At 42.5% G+C, this 17,821-nt stretch overlaps 1 protein-coding gene across 1 annotated transcript in view; it reads left to right on the plus strand.

The window, feature by feature from the left end:
* LOC126469698 (uncharacterized) overlaps nucleotides 1-17,821 on the plus strand; it is an 894,140-nt gene that overhangs the window by 269,446 nt on the left and 606,873 nt on the right. The window contains exon 8 of the mRNA XM_050096872.1: nucleotides 11,039-11,104. Coding sequence (XP_049952829.1) covers nucleotides 11,039-11,104 — 66 coding nt within the window. The remainder of the gene's footprint in view (nucleotides 1-11,038; nucleotides 11,105-17,821) is intronic.

Here is a 17,821-nt window from a genome sequence, read left to right on the forward strand (position 1 = left end):
TGTGTGGATGCAGCATTTGGAGTGGCACCGTAGCTGATGCACTGCAGCATCCAAGCTCGGCTCGCAGTGGAATAACAGTGGCGAATACTGACCGATCACACAACATCAAACATGAACCAAAAGTAAACTGCCACCCCATGGACCGAACGGTGGAACGAATCGTGATTCTGACATCAATTTTAAAGTGTCAGGATTGGTGAGGAAGGGAAAGCAATGGGCACCCGTTGAAATAAAGAAGTCAAACATGTTTTAAGAGCATGGTTATTTAACGCATGAAGAAAGAAAGGCACGCCTAGAGAAGCCGCCGAAACTGAATGGGCAACTGTCCAAGAGAGCAGGAGAGGAGAGTGTCGGGTCGGATCGGAAGCTTCCAGCAGAAGAGAGCGGGCAGCGTGTCCACTCCTGGCGGCTGGCCGCTTCTCCATCCCCACGTTACCACCTCCAACCCTCTCTATTGGACAGCCAATTGTAGATGCACAGTACAGTAGCATTACTTTGTCAGCAACACGTGAGTTTAGCTGCTGATGGTTCAACATGTGAGTTTCAAAGTGGTTCTGTCAGGTTTTGTGCATTGTGAGTGATACACTGCAACTAGCTGCCAGGCAGAAGGCACTGACACACATCAAGTGAAAAATAAAATAAAATTTTTATACTATTAAATCCATTAAGTTACAGCCCCCACTGTACAGCCCCTTCTATGGCTCTCACTATGTGTTTTGGCGGACTTGACACTTGGCCAGAAACCACACTTTTGATAGTAGTTGCTTGTTGATGAGACTTACTTTCTGTAATAAGTACAGCTCTCTAATTGCATTTGCTTTTGAATGTCCTCTTAATTTTTGTAGAACTGAATGCCAGTTTTGGGCCGTTATTTTCATTGTACTTGAGTATAGCTGTAGCCCCAAGCATGTGTGCATTTCAACTACTGAGTACCACGTGCTACCTTCATTAATCTTCTCATTTCCAATGGGTATGAGTGCAGCCTTTTTCTGATTTATTTTTACCCCTGCTGCTTGTTCAAAATTTTGGAGGATTTCTTGTATTTTTGGGAGGTCTGCCTTGTCTTTTATGAAGAATCCTACATCATCAGTGTAGACTTTACATTTAACTGTAGTGCCATGCAGTATGATTGTGGCAATGGTACTGTTGATTTTCCACAGCAGGGGATCCGGAGCTATGGCAAAGAGTGCCATAGAGAGAAAACAGCCTTGTCTTTCTGCCCTTTGAACTGGTATCGGTTTTGTGTTACGGCAGTTTATTGATGCACTGGAGGTGGTGCTGTTCAGTATATTCTTTATTATTCAGATGAAAGTCTCTGAGGCCAAGTTTTTCTAGAATCTTGTATAGATAGTCGTGACTCACTCTGTCAAAGGCCTTATTGAAGTCCACCAACACAATGGCAGCCTCGGATTTATTCGCTTCTGTAATGTCTATGAGTTTGCTACATTTGACTATGACATTATAGATGGTCCTTCTGGACGTGGCATATGTCTTGTGATGGCTTATAATTTTCTTCATTACTGTTTCTAGCTTGTCTGCCTTGCATCACACTGCTATTTTGTAGTAAGTGTTTACAACGTGATAGATCTGTAATCCTCTGTTTTTTGTGGTGTGCCTTTCTTGAGCATTAAGATTGTGTGTCCTTTTTTGATGGCTGATCATGTCATTCATGACTTCGGTGAAGGTGTCCCCAATAATATCCCAATACGTATGGTAGAATTCAGAGGGGATCCCATCTGATTTGGGTGATTATCCAGCTGTGCTGGAATTAATTATATCATGGACGTCTTCTTTTTCCATGCTTTCTTCCAGGTTTGATATGCCTTTGTTCATCATAAAATGAGATGTTGAGGACATCTGTTGTGGTGTCATTCAATTTCTCACTCTTGAAAAGTATATATTCCTTATCCATTTGGCTGTATTTTTACATTTCCATAGGCAGATGTGCTGACCATTACAGCACCATATCAGTATGGATAACACAGCTGCACAGACTACAGTAGTAAATAATTGAAAAGGTTGAAAAATGTTTGCAATCACCCTGTATAGCAGTGAATTTTGTAGCTTTTAAGGTAAAGAAAGTCATTAGGTCAAATCCTGATTTTATGTTTATGACATTGATAAAAAAAGATAGTTTGTGACAAAAGTGTAAAAAACTCTCAACTTCATTTGAACTCTGTCCTTCACTTAGTTATGCACCTGTCACTTCTTGTGACATAGAAAGGTCATATTCTGTAAGCAAAAATGTTCTGTCTGGTAAATGCATGAGCCTAAGTGAAGAAAAGTGGCAAAAATTGGTTCTTGTGTACTGTTTTACAAGAAAGTAGAAATAAATGTAGAACGGAATACTGCATATTTTTAATGTTTTACTGACTTTCTTTGCATGTTTAATGATATAGTACTGCATGAATGTATGCATGTTTCATGGTTTGATGGTGCCTGAAAATCTAGGCTCTAGTAATAATGTTGTGAGGAATTTAATAAGTGAAGATGTAGTCGATGTTCTGAGTCATAGATAGACACACAAAGACAGAGAACGCTGTCACCTTTCAGATGAAGTCTTGGCACACAGTTTAATCTTCTAGGAAGTTTCTAAACAGTGCACACACCCCTGCAGAGTGAAAAATAGATTCTGAAGGCAAAATTTAATAATTGTGTAGGTGGAAATTTGTAAACTGGTTTTCTTCATTGCTTTGTTCTCGTCTAGGTATGTTTACTTCACTCAAAAGTTATATTTAGACACTCATGAGTTTAATTGCTTCTTTCTGACTTAAAGAGAGAAAGAGAAAAAAGAAAAAAAATGACTGCAAGAAAGTCTATTTCTGGCAAAAGTTCCTCAACACCGCAGTGAAAGGACTAATGCAACTTGAAGTTTTCAACAAAGAAATTGTGTAAAACACATGAGTTCAGCAGTTAATTCCATGGTGGATTGTTAAACAGTATGGATTTAAATGACCATTCTACAAGAATGTTTGTATTTGGTTGCAGTGCCTGTGTTGCCTCATGTGCTATCACTGGATTTAAGCAAATAAGAATGGGGGCAGTGATAAACAGTTTTTTGTTTTAAATTGGGGATCCAACAGAATTGTGTGGCAACTACTTTTACTGTAATTAGACCTAGTCACTGAGTAGGTTGGTTTCATACTTGCACCGTTAGCATGACAGGTCAATGACAAATTTTCTAAGCAGATCGTATATTATAAAAACAAAACAACAACAAACATTAATTTGCATCTGTATTTTACCACATTAGTCTGTGAGTCACCAACAAATTGGTATAGTTCTTAATTTGAGCCAGTGTGCTCCTCTGCTGTCTGTGATAGTGCATTTCACAAATGGTCTTGCACACCATCACATTATGGTTTTCTTTGGAAGTTTGGTGAGAAGAAACACCACCCGTTTGTTCTATAAAGGTTCTATCTCGTACAGTTCATGACTGAGTCCAGATGTTGTATCCTTTAATAACAGCATTATACTGCTGTTTTCCCTTTTCACTAGTAACTGCATCCACTGACAAGTCATACGTATTGTAACTTGGGGTCTCTGCTGTTCTTGATCTGAATCACTCCTCCTACCTTCCTATTGGCTTACTCAGTTATTGGTGTTTTCATACACTTTCAAGTAAAACAGAGAGGCTGGTTCAAGACATTACAAAAACCATAAAGACAACAGACATGCATGTTTCTGTTTATATATAGTGTTTCAATTTACTTTCCAGGATTCAGTTAAAAGGTAAAAGAGCTGCCTTCAATATTAAATGTTGATTGAATTTCAAAACTCCCTTCACTTGCCTCGACCAGTCGTCAGCTAGTATGATCTGCCTTCTCTGAAGTATTGATGCCAGCGTGACAGCACATACATTCATTCACACATCATTTTCTGTGAATTCCGTCATGCAGGAAAGCCATCAGGGATGTGAAACAAGTCTAGTTATATAATAACAGGCAGAAGCAACCACTGCTAACTACAAGCCAAATGAACTTTATTTATATACACTCTTAATACAACAAAACAATCTGTCGAATTTGAATATATGCTACTTTGTAGCAATCCACTGATATTCACTTATGTTGCACTAGGGGACTTCTTACAAAAGTGATGTTGATGCAGCCATTTCTGTGGAGAGTGGTAGTGTTTGAAGATGGTCCATGAGAGTCCCTGGTGAGACACAAGCTTGTAGCTGGTTGGAGATAGACATGACCACCTCTGAGAGATGCTCCCTCAGACAGACCAATGACACATTCGACGAAGGAAGGAGTGATGGTAGATTGCCCACAGATGAGTCATGGGTGCAGCCAATGACAGGTCCAGTATGGAGACTTGGATGAGATGCAGAGTGACATCTCAGTTGCAATGCAGACTGAAGGTATCAGCAACCAGTATGGAGAATGTGAGACATGACTCGGAGCAAAGATGCTGCCAGCCAGTACAGCAAACTGGGATAGAACATGGAATGAAGTGTATGACTCCATGCATATGACATCACTAGGCAATGGAAACTCCAATTTAGGGACTGATAATCACAGTTGACTCTATGGCTGGAGCAACTCGCTGTGTGAACTGACTCTGGTAGGCTGGCCACTGTCCTTTATAGCTGCCCAACAAAGGAATACTTCCACAGTGATCAGTGAGAACTAGTGCATGCTATTGCATCACTAATTGTGGTGCCCTTGCACTTCCAATGGTGCAACTGGCACCACTTATTAATGTGGAGGCTGTCAGAGATGCAGTTACCAACAAACACAGTTTCAATGTGTGTGGTTATACCATTTACCCTGCATCTCTGCGGTGGTGTCACCAGTAGCCTGGAGAGGTGGCAGCCTGCAGTACCTTTCTGTGTTCCAAACCATTAGATCCCAAGGGTTACTATGTATACAACCACCAAATTATGACTGTCCCTAGTCTACTCAAATTGTTAATTATGGTAATTACTTCTAGATTACTTTCTGTATATTCGTAGGGGAGAAAACAGCTACTTCAGAAAAGGCCACCACTACTGCTCCCCATACTACTAAGGGCCTGTTGCTATGTAATACTTCAAACTAAGCATTTATGTAAATTTACACAGATCATTGTCAGCTGTCTACATACAGACAAAGTCAAGAGCTGTCTCATACAGTTGTTTCAACTATGCGGAATTACATTCCTGAGCCGGAGTATTCTGTTAAGTTGTAGGGGGAGTGGTTAATGCAGCCTTCTTTTACTTTGTTCTTAACTAACTGGGAATATCCAATTTCGTACCTTATATCTGCTGTCAACCTGTTACAGACATTTGCAACTGAACATGAAACTACATTCTGAATCTTTGAACCCTAGAGATGGTTGGCATAGTTTCCTTCAAGGTCATACAAGACAGAAAATGATTCAGAGGGAGAGAAACTGTACAAAATTTGAATGAAGCTGATAAACATTCAAAGATGAGAGGCATCAATACTTCTAGTACGAATATTGATCCACAGCTAGATCTTGCCGTCAAGAAGGCTTACATTTTGATGATTGTCCTGGTATGCACATTGAGAACGTGGCACTGTAGAATTAAAAGTTTGGTTGTATTATTTGTCAAAACACGAGGAGGAAATGGACATAGGGAGGCTTCTAAGTAACAAAGCATCTTTGATCTCTCCAAATTTTAGATTGGTATATATTCAAGAATACCACAAACAGTGTTAGCTGTTCAGACACACATTTGTTATTGAGATAATGCTCTTGGTAGTACTTACTAAGGTAGAACTGTTGTTGGTGTTGTTGTTGAAGGAGGAGGAGGTGGTGGTGGTGATGGTGGTGGTGGTGAGTATTTTGATGATTTGGGGTTCATAATCCTAATGTATATAAAAATGAGAAGGTAATGCTCATTTCTGTCATTCACAAAATTGACATAAATTTCACCAGATATTGTTCATTCCTGTCTTTCACAGAGACTGTGATAGTTCATTCTGTGCACTTTCTTTGTTTACAAAAGTGAAAGAATGATATTCATAGTTGCACAGTTATGTTGAACAATGTTTTTCTAACAAGTGAACCATATGCTAAATCATCTAAGCAGAAGAATTTTTTGAAAACCAGCTGGTGGTCCACAGAGCACAGGGAATCAGGTATATATTTACTACACCTATGCTGTAGTCATGGTTGCAATTAATTTTTCACTTATGTGATTTTTGTAAATATTGACAGGGTACTGCAGTGAACTTTGATTTTTATGGCAAATTCAGTTAAATATTACTTACACTTCTTAGTGGGTTCATCTGATTTTTTTTTTCATAATGGAAATGTTAGGAAGATACAAATGTGAAGTTTGGGAGCCAGCATTAATTAATTGTTTAACTACAAAGTTCGTGTCTGGAAGCCCCTTGTTACTTAGATTATTTTATTTAAAATTATTACCAGTCTGAGAGATGTGTTCACTCTCTGAGTAGATATGTAATAACTATAGTGCAGATTTCCATGCAAATGAATTTTGCATAAATATTTACATGTTGTGACCATTTGGGATAAATTCATATTTCAAAGCGGTCATAAATTTAGACCTTTATAATGTATATTATATCACTTTTGTGGCATCATTGTATATTTTACATACTTGTTGTTGTGTTTTGTTGAGTGTTTCCATATGAAATGCATGAAAAGTGCAGAACACGAGTAATTTTGATAATTTGTTATTCTCTATAAACTTCATAGTGAGCTCAAGTGCCCTACTTTGCTCGATAGATGTTGGTAGGAGTCAGTACTCTTTGTTGTTATGCAGTGCTGCTCCATATATAAAGAAGGCTGGGAAAGCAATGAAAATATTTAATCTTAACCTAAAACGGACTAATGTTTGGCCAGTGCATTACATTGCGTGTCTGAAACACCAGTTGAAAACATGGCAAAGTTAAAAATGCTGATAGAAACAAGGTAAATGGGTGCAAAAAATACAAAGATTTGAGAATGCCAACTGTATTAATAAAGCCATATGTTCACTTTTTTCTGATTGAAGATATTCTTGAAAGCACCTGTCCATGTTGCTAAATTTAGAGATATTCTACCAGATTAGCTTTCCCGCCAAAACCTATTTTAACCTGATCAGTTACCTGGATAAATGCTGCCATATTTTACTGTGATAGTTTTGATTAATTTGTCGATAAGAGACCATGAATTTCCACACAAATTTATTGAAGTTAACATATCTTTGCTTCAATCTACTGTCCCGTCAGGGGGATTGCAGTTCTTTTGTGAGTTTCTGCATAGTACACATGGGGCCTGGAGCTAATGGTGTTCTTTCTTCCTTCCCAGGCTGTATTACTTTCCCCATGCCACTTCATCCCTGTCCTTGCTCCTTTGCTTCTGCCCCCTCGTTTCCCGCTCTTGGTGCCATTATATCCTGGTTTTTTCCTCCTGTATTTCGTTCCTCTGGCCTTTTCATTTCCCCTTCCCTTTTCAGCATTTTTACCCACTTTGGGGTTTGACTTTTCCTTCTATATGTTACCATTCTGTTTTGCACGGCAGTGACTGCTTGTCAGTCTGGAACATTGGAACTGCTGGCAATGACTGCCATGCTGGCTGGATCTAGCTGTGTCTGGGTGGCGTTGACAGGGAGAGAACTGATTAGTGGGGGTGGTATCAGGGCGGATGCTTTATGAATGAAATGCATTAAGCTCAGGCTGGCTTTTCCTCTATGGCTGTCTCTTTAATTTTGGCAATGGATCTTTTAATGTTGCTCCTTATAGCCCTGTGACCTTCTCTTCCCAGTCTACACCCAGAATGGAGTGCCAGGCTCACCGACTTGAGGTGAAACCCATTCTCTGCTATCTGGTATGCACCAGGACTGATGGGGACACTTTCACTGCCACCAAGCCTGTATTTTTCATGGAAACTATTGGAAACAAATTAGACAAAGTGACTCTTTGAGTGTAAGATGCAATTGGGTTGGCTGTCAGTCAAAACTTCCTCTGCCCCCAGTTTGTGGCTCTTCATGCCTGTGATCATCTTGGCGACATCATGGTCTCCACTACTACTCACCAACCTTTGAATATGGTGCAGGAAGTCATTTTTCATACGGACTTCATCCTTCAAACTGATGAGGAACTCCAGGCCAATCTGGAATGGCAGGGTGTTACTTTTGTTTGGCATGTGCAGAAAAGCCATAAGTACTATTACACTGATTCCAGCATCTTTATTCAGGCATCTGAGGGGATACCATCTCAGAGATGGTCAAGGTTATGTGTTATCTGTGTGATGTGAAGCCATACACCTCACACACCACGAGGTGTTTTCATTGTTTCCATTTTGGGCACATGTGTTCCCATTGTACAGCAGACACACTATATGGTGAATGTGGACAACCACTCCATGAGGGGAGGCCCTGTGTTCCATCATCTGTGTGTATTAGTTATCACGGCTGGCACTCTTCGCGCACACTGGACAGTTTAATTTATAAGAAGAAAATGAAGGTACAGAAGTATAAGTCCCATGATTGCCTATCCTACAGTAAGACTCATCAGAAATATGACCATCTTCACCCTGTGTCCGTGACATCTAACTATGTCTGTGTTATGTCCTTTTCCCCTCCTCCTTACCCCAGTCCCATACCTCTCTCCTCTTCCACATCCCTTGTGGCCCCCACTCCCTGCCGTCCAGGTGCCACACCCCTACCTGGCCAGAGTAGTATCCCCATTCTTTTGTGCCTCCGAGTGACGGGTACCGCTCCCAGGTCCCCTTCCCTGACATTTCCCAGACCGGATGCATGTTACCACGAGTTGTTCACAGGACCCACAATCCATGTGCTCCAAGGTTGCCCACTCTCTCTCAGTTCCATGTCTCACTGAAACCTGCCCTGTCTCTGGGCCCTGCCCTCCTCGACCTGCGAAAGACAAGAAGAAACATATGTTATGGGACAAGGCTCTCTGGTGCCCCTGGAGGAGCCTACTTCTCTCACAACCTCTGTCAGACCACTTTTTTATGGATGTCATCCCAGTTTGGTTAATGAGAGGGGATGACCCAGTGGCATGCCCAGTTTCAGTGTGTTCACCTCCCATGTAGATGCCCATTCCATGCTTATCCAAGTGAATTGTAATGGCTACTACTGTCACCTTATGAAGCTGCAATCCCTTATTTCCTTTTACTCTGCAGCTTGTGTCATTTTCCAGGAATCTCATTTTACTGATGCTCACTCAATGACCCTTTGTGGGTTTTGTGCTTTGTTGGAACTGGGTGGGTCCTTTGAGGGCTTCTAGTGGTGTCTGCACGTTGGTCCATATGGACATTTTTAGTACACGGATCCCCGTTCATACCAAATTGGAAGCCATTGCCGTCTGGGTCCATTTGGTCAATTTCTATCACCCTCCTGACAGGCCACCTACACGTGCTGCCCTAACACCCCTCAATCAGCTACCATCCTCTCCCTCCCTCCGCCTTGGGGATTTTAATGGCCATCACCCCTTGTGGGCAATGCATCTTTGTCTAGTTGGGATCTCCTCATAGACCAGTTTCTTGCAGACCATGACCTGTGCCTTCTTAATGATGGTTCCCATACCTCTGTGATAGTGATCACTTTGTGTTGATTCTCTCATTCCCTCCACACCTCCCATTGGCCCGATAATTTATTGGGCTTTCCATCGTGCTGATTTGCTTCTATATACCTCCCAGGTTGTGTTTACTCCTTCTTTATGTGGTTGTGTTGATGAAGTTATCTGTGACATGCTCAATACAATTATTCGTGCTGCTCTCACTGCCATCCCCTGCTCAGTATGCCCCTCTCACTGCCAGCCAACCCTGTGGTGGAGCATAGCCATTGTTATTGCCGTTACCATCTGTGACCACTGTCAGGCCTTGCAGTGCCTTAGCAGCACCCATCCTCTGAGGGTTTTATTACCTTTAAATGTCTTTGCACCAAACCCTGTTACTTAATCAAACAGCAAATGGTTGTGTTGGGAACACTTTGACATCTTCCGTGATTCATCTGTCCCTTTGTCATTGGTGTGGACTATGCTCTACATCCTCCAAGGTAGCCAATGGCAGTCTTCCGTCCCAGGCCTCGCCCTTCTGGGCGGCCTTTATATGTATCGATCAGTTCTCATGGAACAGCTTGCGACACATTTTCTGACAGCATTGGCGTCAGCCTCCTATCCACTACCTTCCTCCTCCAGAAACAATTTTCTGAAGCTTCTCACTCATGTTTTGCACCATGTCAGGTGGAATCCTGCAGTGAACGTTTTACTGAATGGGAACATATTCTGGTCCTGTCCTCTTCCTGATTCAGCTCCTGGCCCTTATTTCATCCAACCCAATTCCTTCAACACCTCAATCCTCCACAACAATGCTATCTTCTCTGGGTGCTCAACCCAGTTTGTTTTCAAGGTGTTTTCTCCTCTCAGTGGAGGGATGTTATTGTGGTTCCAGTCCTTAATATTTGAACCCTAGAGATGGGTGGTGTAGTTTCCTTCAAGGTCATACAAGGCAGAAAATGATTTGGGGGAGAAGTAGGCAGTACAATCTCAGAATGTAGCTGAAAAATATTCAAAGGTGAGAAGAATCAATACTTCTAATATGAATGATGACACACAGCTAGGAGTTGCTGTCAAGAACACTTACTCACCTGTTGATGATTCCTCTAGTATGGACATTGAGAATGTGGCACTGTAGAATTAAAAGGTTGGTTGTAGTATTTGTCAAAACATGAGGAGGAAGTGGACACAGGGAGGCTTCTAAGTAACAAAGCATCTATAACCTCCCCAACTTGTACACTACTATATTTTCAGAAAAACCACAAATAGTGTTAGCTGTACAGGTGCATATTTGTAATTGAGATAATGCACTTGGTAGTACTTAACAAAGTGGAACTGTTGTTGATGTTGTTTTTGTTTTTGTTGACGTCAATGCTGTTGTTGATGATGATTTTGATATTTGGGGTTATAATCCTTATTTACATAAATTTCATGAGGTGGTGTTCATTTCTGCTATGCACAGGCTGTGATATTTCATTCTTTTCATTTCCTGTGTTAACATAAGTAAAAGAATGTTGTTGATAGTTGCATAGTTACAGTGGCCAATGTTTTTCTAACAGGTGAACCATATACTAAATCATCTAAACAGAAGAAAATTTTTAGGCCCACAGAGTGCAATGAATCAGGTACATATTCACTACACCTATGCTGTAGTAATGCTTGCAATTAGTTTTTTACTTATGTTGTGATTTCTGTAAATATTGGCAGGGTAATGCTGTGAACTTTGCTTTGTATGGCAAATTCAGTCAAATATTACTTGTACTTCTTAGTGGGATCATTTGATTTTTTCATAATGGAAATGTTAGGATGAAATGAAAGTGAAAGTTGGGAGCCAGCATTAATTGATTGTATAACTACAAAGTTCATATCTGGAAGTTCCTTGTTACTTACATGATTTTATTTCAAATTATCACCAGTCTGAGAGATGTATTCACTCTCTGGGTATTTCCATGCAAATGCATGTTGCATAAATACTTGTATGTTGTGGCCATTTGGGGGGCGGGGGGGGGGGGGGGGGGGGGGGGGGGTAAATGCATATTTTAAAGATGGCATGAATTGAGACATTTGTAATGCATATTACTTTGCTTTTACAGCCTTATTTTATATGTTACATTCATGATGTCTTCTTTTGTTGAGTTTTTTTATATGAAATACGTGAAAAGTGCAGAATGTGAGTATTTTCCGAACTTGTTGCAGTCTGTAAACTTCGTAGTGAGCTCATGTGCCCTAGTTCGCTCGGTAAATGTTGGTAGAAGTCAGTACACTTTGTGGCGATAAATTCAAAAATGAAAAGGATCCTATTGTTTGTATGTGATGCTTCTCCATGTGTAAAGAAGGCTGGGAAAGTGATCAAAATATTTTATCCTAAACTAAAGCGGGTTACGTATTTGGCTCAGCACTACATCGCGTAGTTGTAACTGAAATCTAAAATATGACAATGTTAAAATGCTGATACAAACAAGGTAGATGGTTTTACAAAATACAATGGTTTTATAATGCTGACATCATGAATTAAGTCATATGCTGACATTTTTTCTGATTTAAGGTATTCTTGAAAGCACCTCTCCTTGTTGCTGGATTTAGAGATATACTGCCAGATTAGCTGTGCTACCAAAATCTATTTTAACCTGATCATTTACCTGGATTAATGCTGCCATATTTTACTGGGATAATTTTGATTAAACTATCAGTAAGAGACAATGAATTCCCACATATTTATTGAAGTTGACATCTCTCTACTTCATTCTATTGACTCCTCAGGGGGATCGCTGCTCTTTTGTGAGTCTGTGCATAGCGCCCCGAGCTATTGTGACCCTTTCTTCCTTCCCAGCCTGCATTCTCTTTCCCATACCACTTCCTCCCTGTCATTGCTCCTTTGCTTCTGCCCCCTCGTTTCTCTCTCTTGGTGCCATTGCTTATGTGGGCGGGGCTGTCATCCTGCATTGGGATATTTCTTCGGGATTTTGTTCCTCTTGTGCTTTCATTTCCCCTTTCCTTTTCCAGTTTGTTTGCCAGTGTCCACTACTCCTCACCAGTCTCTGAATATGGTACAGGGGGTCATCCTGAAGGTGAACTCCTGGCCAGTTTTGAATGGTAGGGCATTTGTTTTGTTTGGCATGTGCAGAAAGGACATAGGGACAATTACATTGATACCGGCATCTTTACCTTTGAATTTGAGAGGGCTACCCTCCAGAGATGGTCAAGGTTATGTGTTATTGGTGCAGCATGAAACTTTAACCCTGCACACCATGGGGTGCTTTCAGCATTTGCATTTCGGTCACATGATTTCCCATTGTACAGCGGATGCTCTATGTGGTGAATGTGGACAATCATTCCTTTAGGGGAGGCCCTGTGTTCTGTCATCTGTGTGTATTAATTGTCATCACTGCCACTCATCATGCTCACCAGACTGTTACTTCTATAAAAAGAAAACAAAGATACAGGAGTATAAATCGTATGACTGTTTATCCTACACTGAGGCTTATCGGAAATGTGACCATCTTCGCCCTCTGCCTGTGAAATCTAACTATGTCTCTGTTATGTCCTTCCTGCCTCTTGCCTTCTCCTTACCCCATTCCTGCTCCTCTCCCCTTTCCCTGTGTCTCCTACTCCCACCCTTCTGGGTGCCACTCCCCCTATATGGCCATAATAGTGTCCCCCTTCTTCGACACCTGCCAGTGATGGGTCCACCTCCCAGGTCCTCTCCCCTAGCATTCCCCAGACTGGATGCATGCTACCGCGAGTCGGCCACAGGACCCACAGTCCATGTACTCCAAGGTTGCCCACTCTCTCTTGGTTCCAGATACTGCAGTCTGGCCTCTCTCTGGGTCCTGCCATCCTCAATCTATGAAAGAGAAGAAGAAGAAACATAAGTGATGGAACAAGGCCCACCAGTGCCCCTTGAGATGCCAACTCCTCCCTCAGAACCTGTGTCAGACCTCTGTTTTTTTTATGGATCTCATGCCAGTCTTGTTGGTGAGGGATGGCGACACAGTGGCATGTATAGTTTTGGTGTGCTCACCTCCCATGTAGATGCCCATTCCATGTTATTCAATTGAATCGTAAATGATACTACTGCCACCTTCTGGAGCTGAAATCCCTGATTTCCTTTTACTTCGCATCTTGTGTCATTTTCCAAGCATCTCAATTTACCAATGCTCACTCATTGACACTTTGTGGGTTCCATGCTTTGTCAGAACTGTTTGAGGGCTTCTGGTGTTGTCTGTATGTTGGTATCTATGGAAGTTTTTAGTACATGGATCACCATTTCTACTGAATTGGGAGCTGTTGCCGGTGTGAGCCCACATGGTCCATTTCTATCAACCTCCTGACAGGCCACCTACAGCCACTGCCCTAATTTCCCTCATTCAGCAACTACCTCCTCCTTCCCTCCTTGGCAACTTTAATGCCCATCAGTGGGTCAGCTCATCTTCATCTGTTGAAGGTCTCCTTATAGACCAGTTTCTTGCAGAACACGACCTGTGTATTCTTAATGATGGTTCCCATTTCAGTGCTGCTTATGGCACTTTCTCTGCCATAGTTATTTTGCTCACTTCCCCTACCCTTCTCCCTTCATTGCTCTGGTCACCACATGATAACCTCTGCGGTAGGGCTGAATTCCTGTTGATTCTCTCATTCCTTTCCCACCTTCCGATGGACATACTACCTTGTAGGGCTTTCCATCACGCTGATTTTGCTTCTATATATCTCCCATGTCATGTTTATCCCTACTTTGTCAGGTTGGGTTCATGAATTCGTCCATGACATGCCGGATACAATTATTCTTGCCGCTGGCACTGCCATCCCCCACTCAGCAGGCCCCTTTGGCCACTGGCCAGTGCCATGATGGAGCACCATTGACATTGCCATCTGGAATCACTGTCAGGCCTTGCAACCCCTTAAGCAGCACCCGTTCTCTGAGGGTCTTATTACCTTTAAATCTCTTTGCACCAAACCCTGTTACTTAATCAGATAGCAAGTGAATGTGTTGGGAACACTCTGACTTCTCCCATGATTCATCTGTCCCTTCTTAAAGGCTGTGGACTATGCTCTGCACCCTCCAAGGTTGCCAGAGTCAGTCTTCTGTCCCAAGACTTGGCGTTCCAGGTGGTCTTTATATGGGTCCATCGGTTCTCACGGAATAACTTGTGACCCATTTTGTGACAGCATCAGCATTAGCCTCCTATCCAGCCACCTTCCTCCTCTAGAAACAGTGGGCTGAAGCTTCCCACTTATGTTTTACCCGTTATCGGGCGGAATCTTACAATCAACGTTTTATTGAATGGGAACATCTTCGGGTCCTCTTCTCTTCCAGTGATACAGCCCCTGGCCCTGATTTTATCCAGAACCAATTGCTTCAACACCTCAGTCCTCCACAACAGTATCTCCTCTGAGTGCCTAACCCTATTTGGCTCCATGGTGTTTTCACCTCTCAGTCAATGGAACACAATGTGACTTGTTGGCTCAGTTAGGTCCTCTAATCTTGGGACTTTTCATCTTCTTACCAGTGTGGCTTTCAGGAGCGATGGTCTCCAGTCGATCATATGCTTGAAAGGTCTCCAGTCAATCATATGCTTGAAATCGAAACCCTTTCTCAGTGCCATGATGTTTTTGCAGTTTTCTTTGATTTTTGTGAGGCCTACGACATGGCTTGGAGCCATCACATCTTACTTTCATTGCATGAGTGGGGTCTTTGGGGAGGACCCCCTCCCGATTTTTATTCGCCAGTGCCTGTCCCACCAGTCATTCTGAGATTAGGTTTGACAATATTCTCAGCTCTCCATAGACCCAGGAGAATGGTGTTACACTGGGCTCCATATTGTTAGGTGTCCTTCATTTTCTTATTGCTATTAACAGACTTGCAGCCTGAATCGGACCATTTGTCACCAATACTCTGTATTTGAATAATTTCTGTATGTGGGCTAGTTCCCACTCAGTGGCATCTGCGGAGTGACAGCTCCAGGGTACCATTCAGTGCACTTCTACATGCACACACATAGACAGTTTTCAATTTTCCCCCTTTAAATCGTGGGTAGTGCATTTCTGTTGCCATACTATGGTCCATCCTCATCAGGATCTATATCTTGGTGCCCAGTGCCTGACTGTGTTCCTCAGTTCTGTTTCTTGGGTCTTCTTTTTAACAACAAGCTTACTTCATTGCCCCATATCCGCCATCTGAAGATTGGTTGTCTCCATAAACTTACTGTCCTTCACTTTCTTGTTGCCCCCTTTTGGGGCCAGTATCGTGCGACTCTTCTCCACCTTTATCTGGCCTTAGTTATGTCACATCTGGACTATGGCTGTCGATTTTAAGGCTCAGCTGACCATTCCATGCTGCTCCTCTTGGACCTGATCCATAATTGTGGTATCTGTTTGGCCACTGGCGCCTTTTGCAATTGCCCTGTCGATAGTCTCCTAGTTGAAATTGGGATTACCCCCCCCCCCCCCTTCCCCTCAAGTCCCTTTTGGTTTGTGGTTTGTGGTCCCAGCTCCTGGTTTACAAAGCCATCACTGTCTATTCTTTCTCTGCTCACACCCTTCTATTCTATACTTTCCATGGCCTTCGGATGTTGGCCACCTGCTGGGTTTACCAGTTGGGCTCTTCTCTCCGCCACAATTTCCATCTTCCGTGTTTCTTCCGTTATCCAAATTCTCTTTCGAACACCATCTTTATTTAGTTCCTCAGTCTCGGCTATGGGTGGATCTCATCAGTCTCCATCACTCTTGTGGTGTTCCATTGTTTGATCCACCCGCTGTTGTGGGAATTCAGTTATACTATTGCTTTTTACATTGATGGCTCTAAATCTGCCCATCACATGGGCTATGACTTCATGTCTTCTGATAGCACAGAACACCATCTCTTGCCTGCCATGTGTGGGGAATTCACAGCAGAACTTATGGCCATCTATCAGGCACTCAGTTTTATTAAACTGTCCACTGTCAATTGTGTTTTGTTATGTAAGAACTCAATGACTGGCCTTCAAGCTGTCACACTGTGTTTTTCCCACCACCCATAGGTGTCTGCCATCCATGATGTTGTTGCCGATATTGACCTTACTGCCTGTTCGGTTTATTTCCTTTGGGTTCCCAGCTAGGGTAATAAGCTTGCCAATCGTCTTGCTGGTTGGAGGAAGGGGGTCAGCCATCTATCCCCATTCTCTGTGACTCCTGCAGGGATGAATTTGGGGCTTCACATTAAAATCCCTTTTTGCTCAGTGATGGGTTGACTCTTGCCCCCCCTCCCCCCCCCCCCCCCCCCCTTTCCCGTCATCTATTAGACTACATCTGAGCAAGTGTCTAGCATCTCCCATCTCATGGAATTCTTCCTTTCACCTCTCCCAGTGAAAATCTACCATCCTGTGCCATATTTATATAGGCATACCAGGTTGACACATGGCTTTTTTTACTCTGTAGTGAGCCATAACCCTTCGCACATGGCATGCCCTCACACTTTTCTTGTCCCAGTTGTTTGCCGATGACCCTCACACGACCATGTCCCTTCTCAGTTTTCATCATGAAAATGGTTTGTGCTCGTACATTTGGGCACCTGAGTTTAATTTTGGAGTTGGAGTTCCTCAGTTGGCATTGATTTGGGAGACCTTTGGCCTTGCCTCCACACTGCCCAGGTTTTTCCCTACATTTTATCTGGTCTTTTGTGACTTTCTTTCCACCTTTCTTGTGTCTTCTTCCCTGATTTTGTCCCTGTTGTGTTGGGATCATGGTATGTGTGGTGATACGGATAGGTCAGCAGTGGTGCTGGTGCCCTGTCATGTGTAGGGCCCCTGAGGTGCTCTCTGCTCTCATTCTCCCACCCCTCCTCTAATCCCTCCTCCCATTCTTTACTCTTCCTGCCATCCCGATGTTCCTCTTGCCCTTTATTTGTCCATTTTCGTTTCCCATCAACTGGACTATGCTGTTTGCGTTGTGCCTCCCTTCGTTTCTGTTGCTTCAGATCATGTGTGTGGGACCAATGACCTCGCTGGTTTGTCCCCTCCCCCTCCTCTATTCGATTGACCAACCAACCAACAAACCATCATTCTATTGAAAAACCATAAGCTGGTGCAACTTAGGTTTCCATTTCTCTCCAGTTTTGGGTTGTAGTCACTTTTGAGGCCACTATTGCCGCTTACATTAAAGATGCAGATGTGGCATGCAAGAGAACAGATTTGATGCAAGACCTGATTTGCATACACTACTGGCCATTAAAATTGTTACACCAAGAAGAAATTCAGATGATAAACGGGTATTCATTGGACAGATATGTTATACTAGAACTGACATGTGATTACATTTTCATGCAATTTGGGTGCATAGATCCTGAGAAATCAGTACCCAGAACAACC

Source organism: Schistocerca serialis, chromosome 3 (genome assembly GCF_023864345.2).
Source record: "Schistocerca serialis cubense isolate TAMUIC-IGC-003099 chromosome 3, iqSchSeri2.2, whole genome shotgun sequence".
Lineage (NCBI taxonomy): Eukaryota > Metazoa > Arthropoda > Insecta > Orthoptera > Acrididae > Schistocerca > Schistocerca serialis.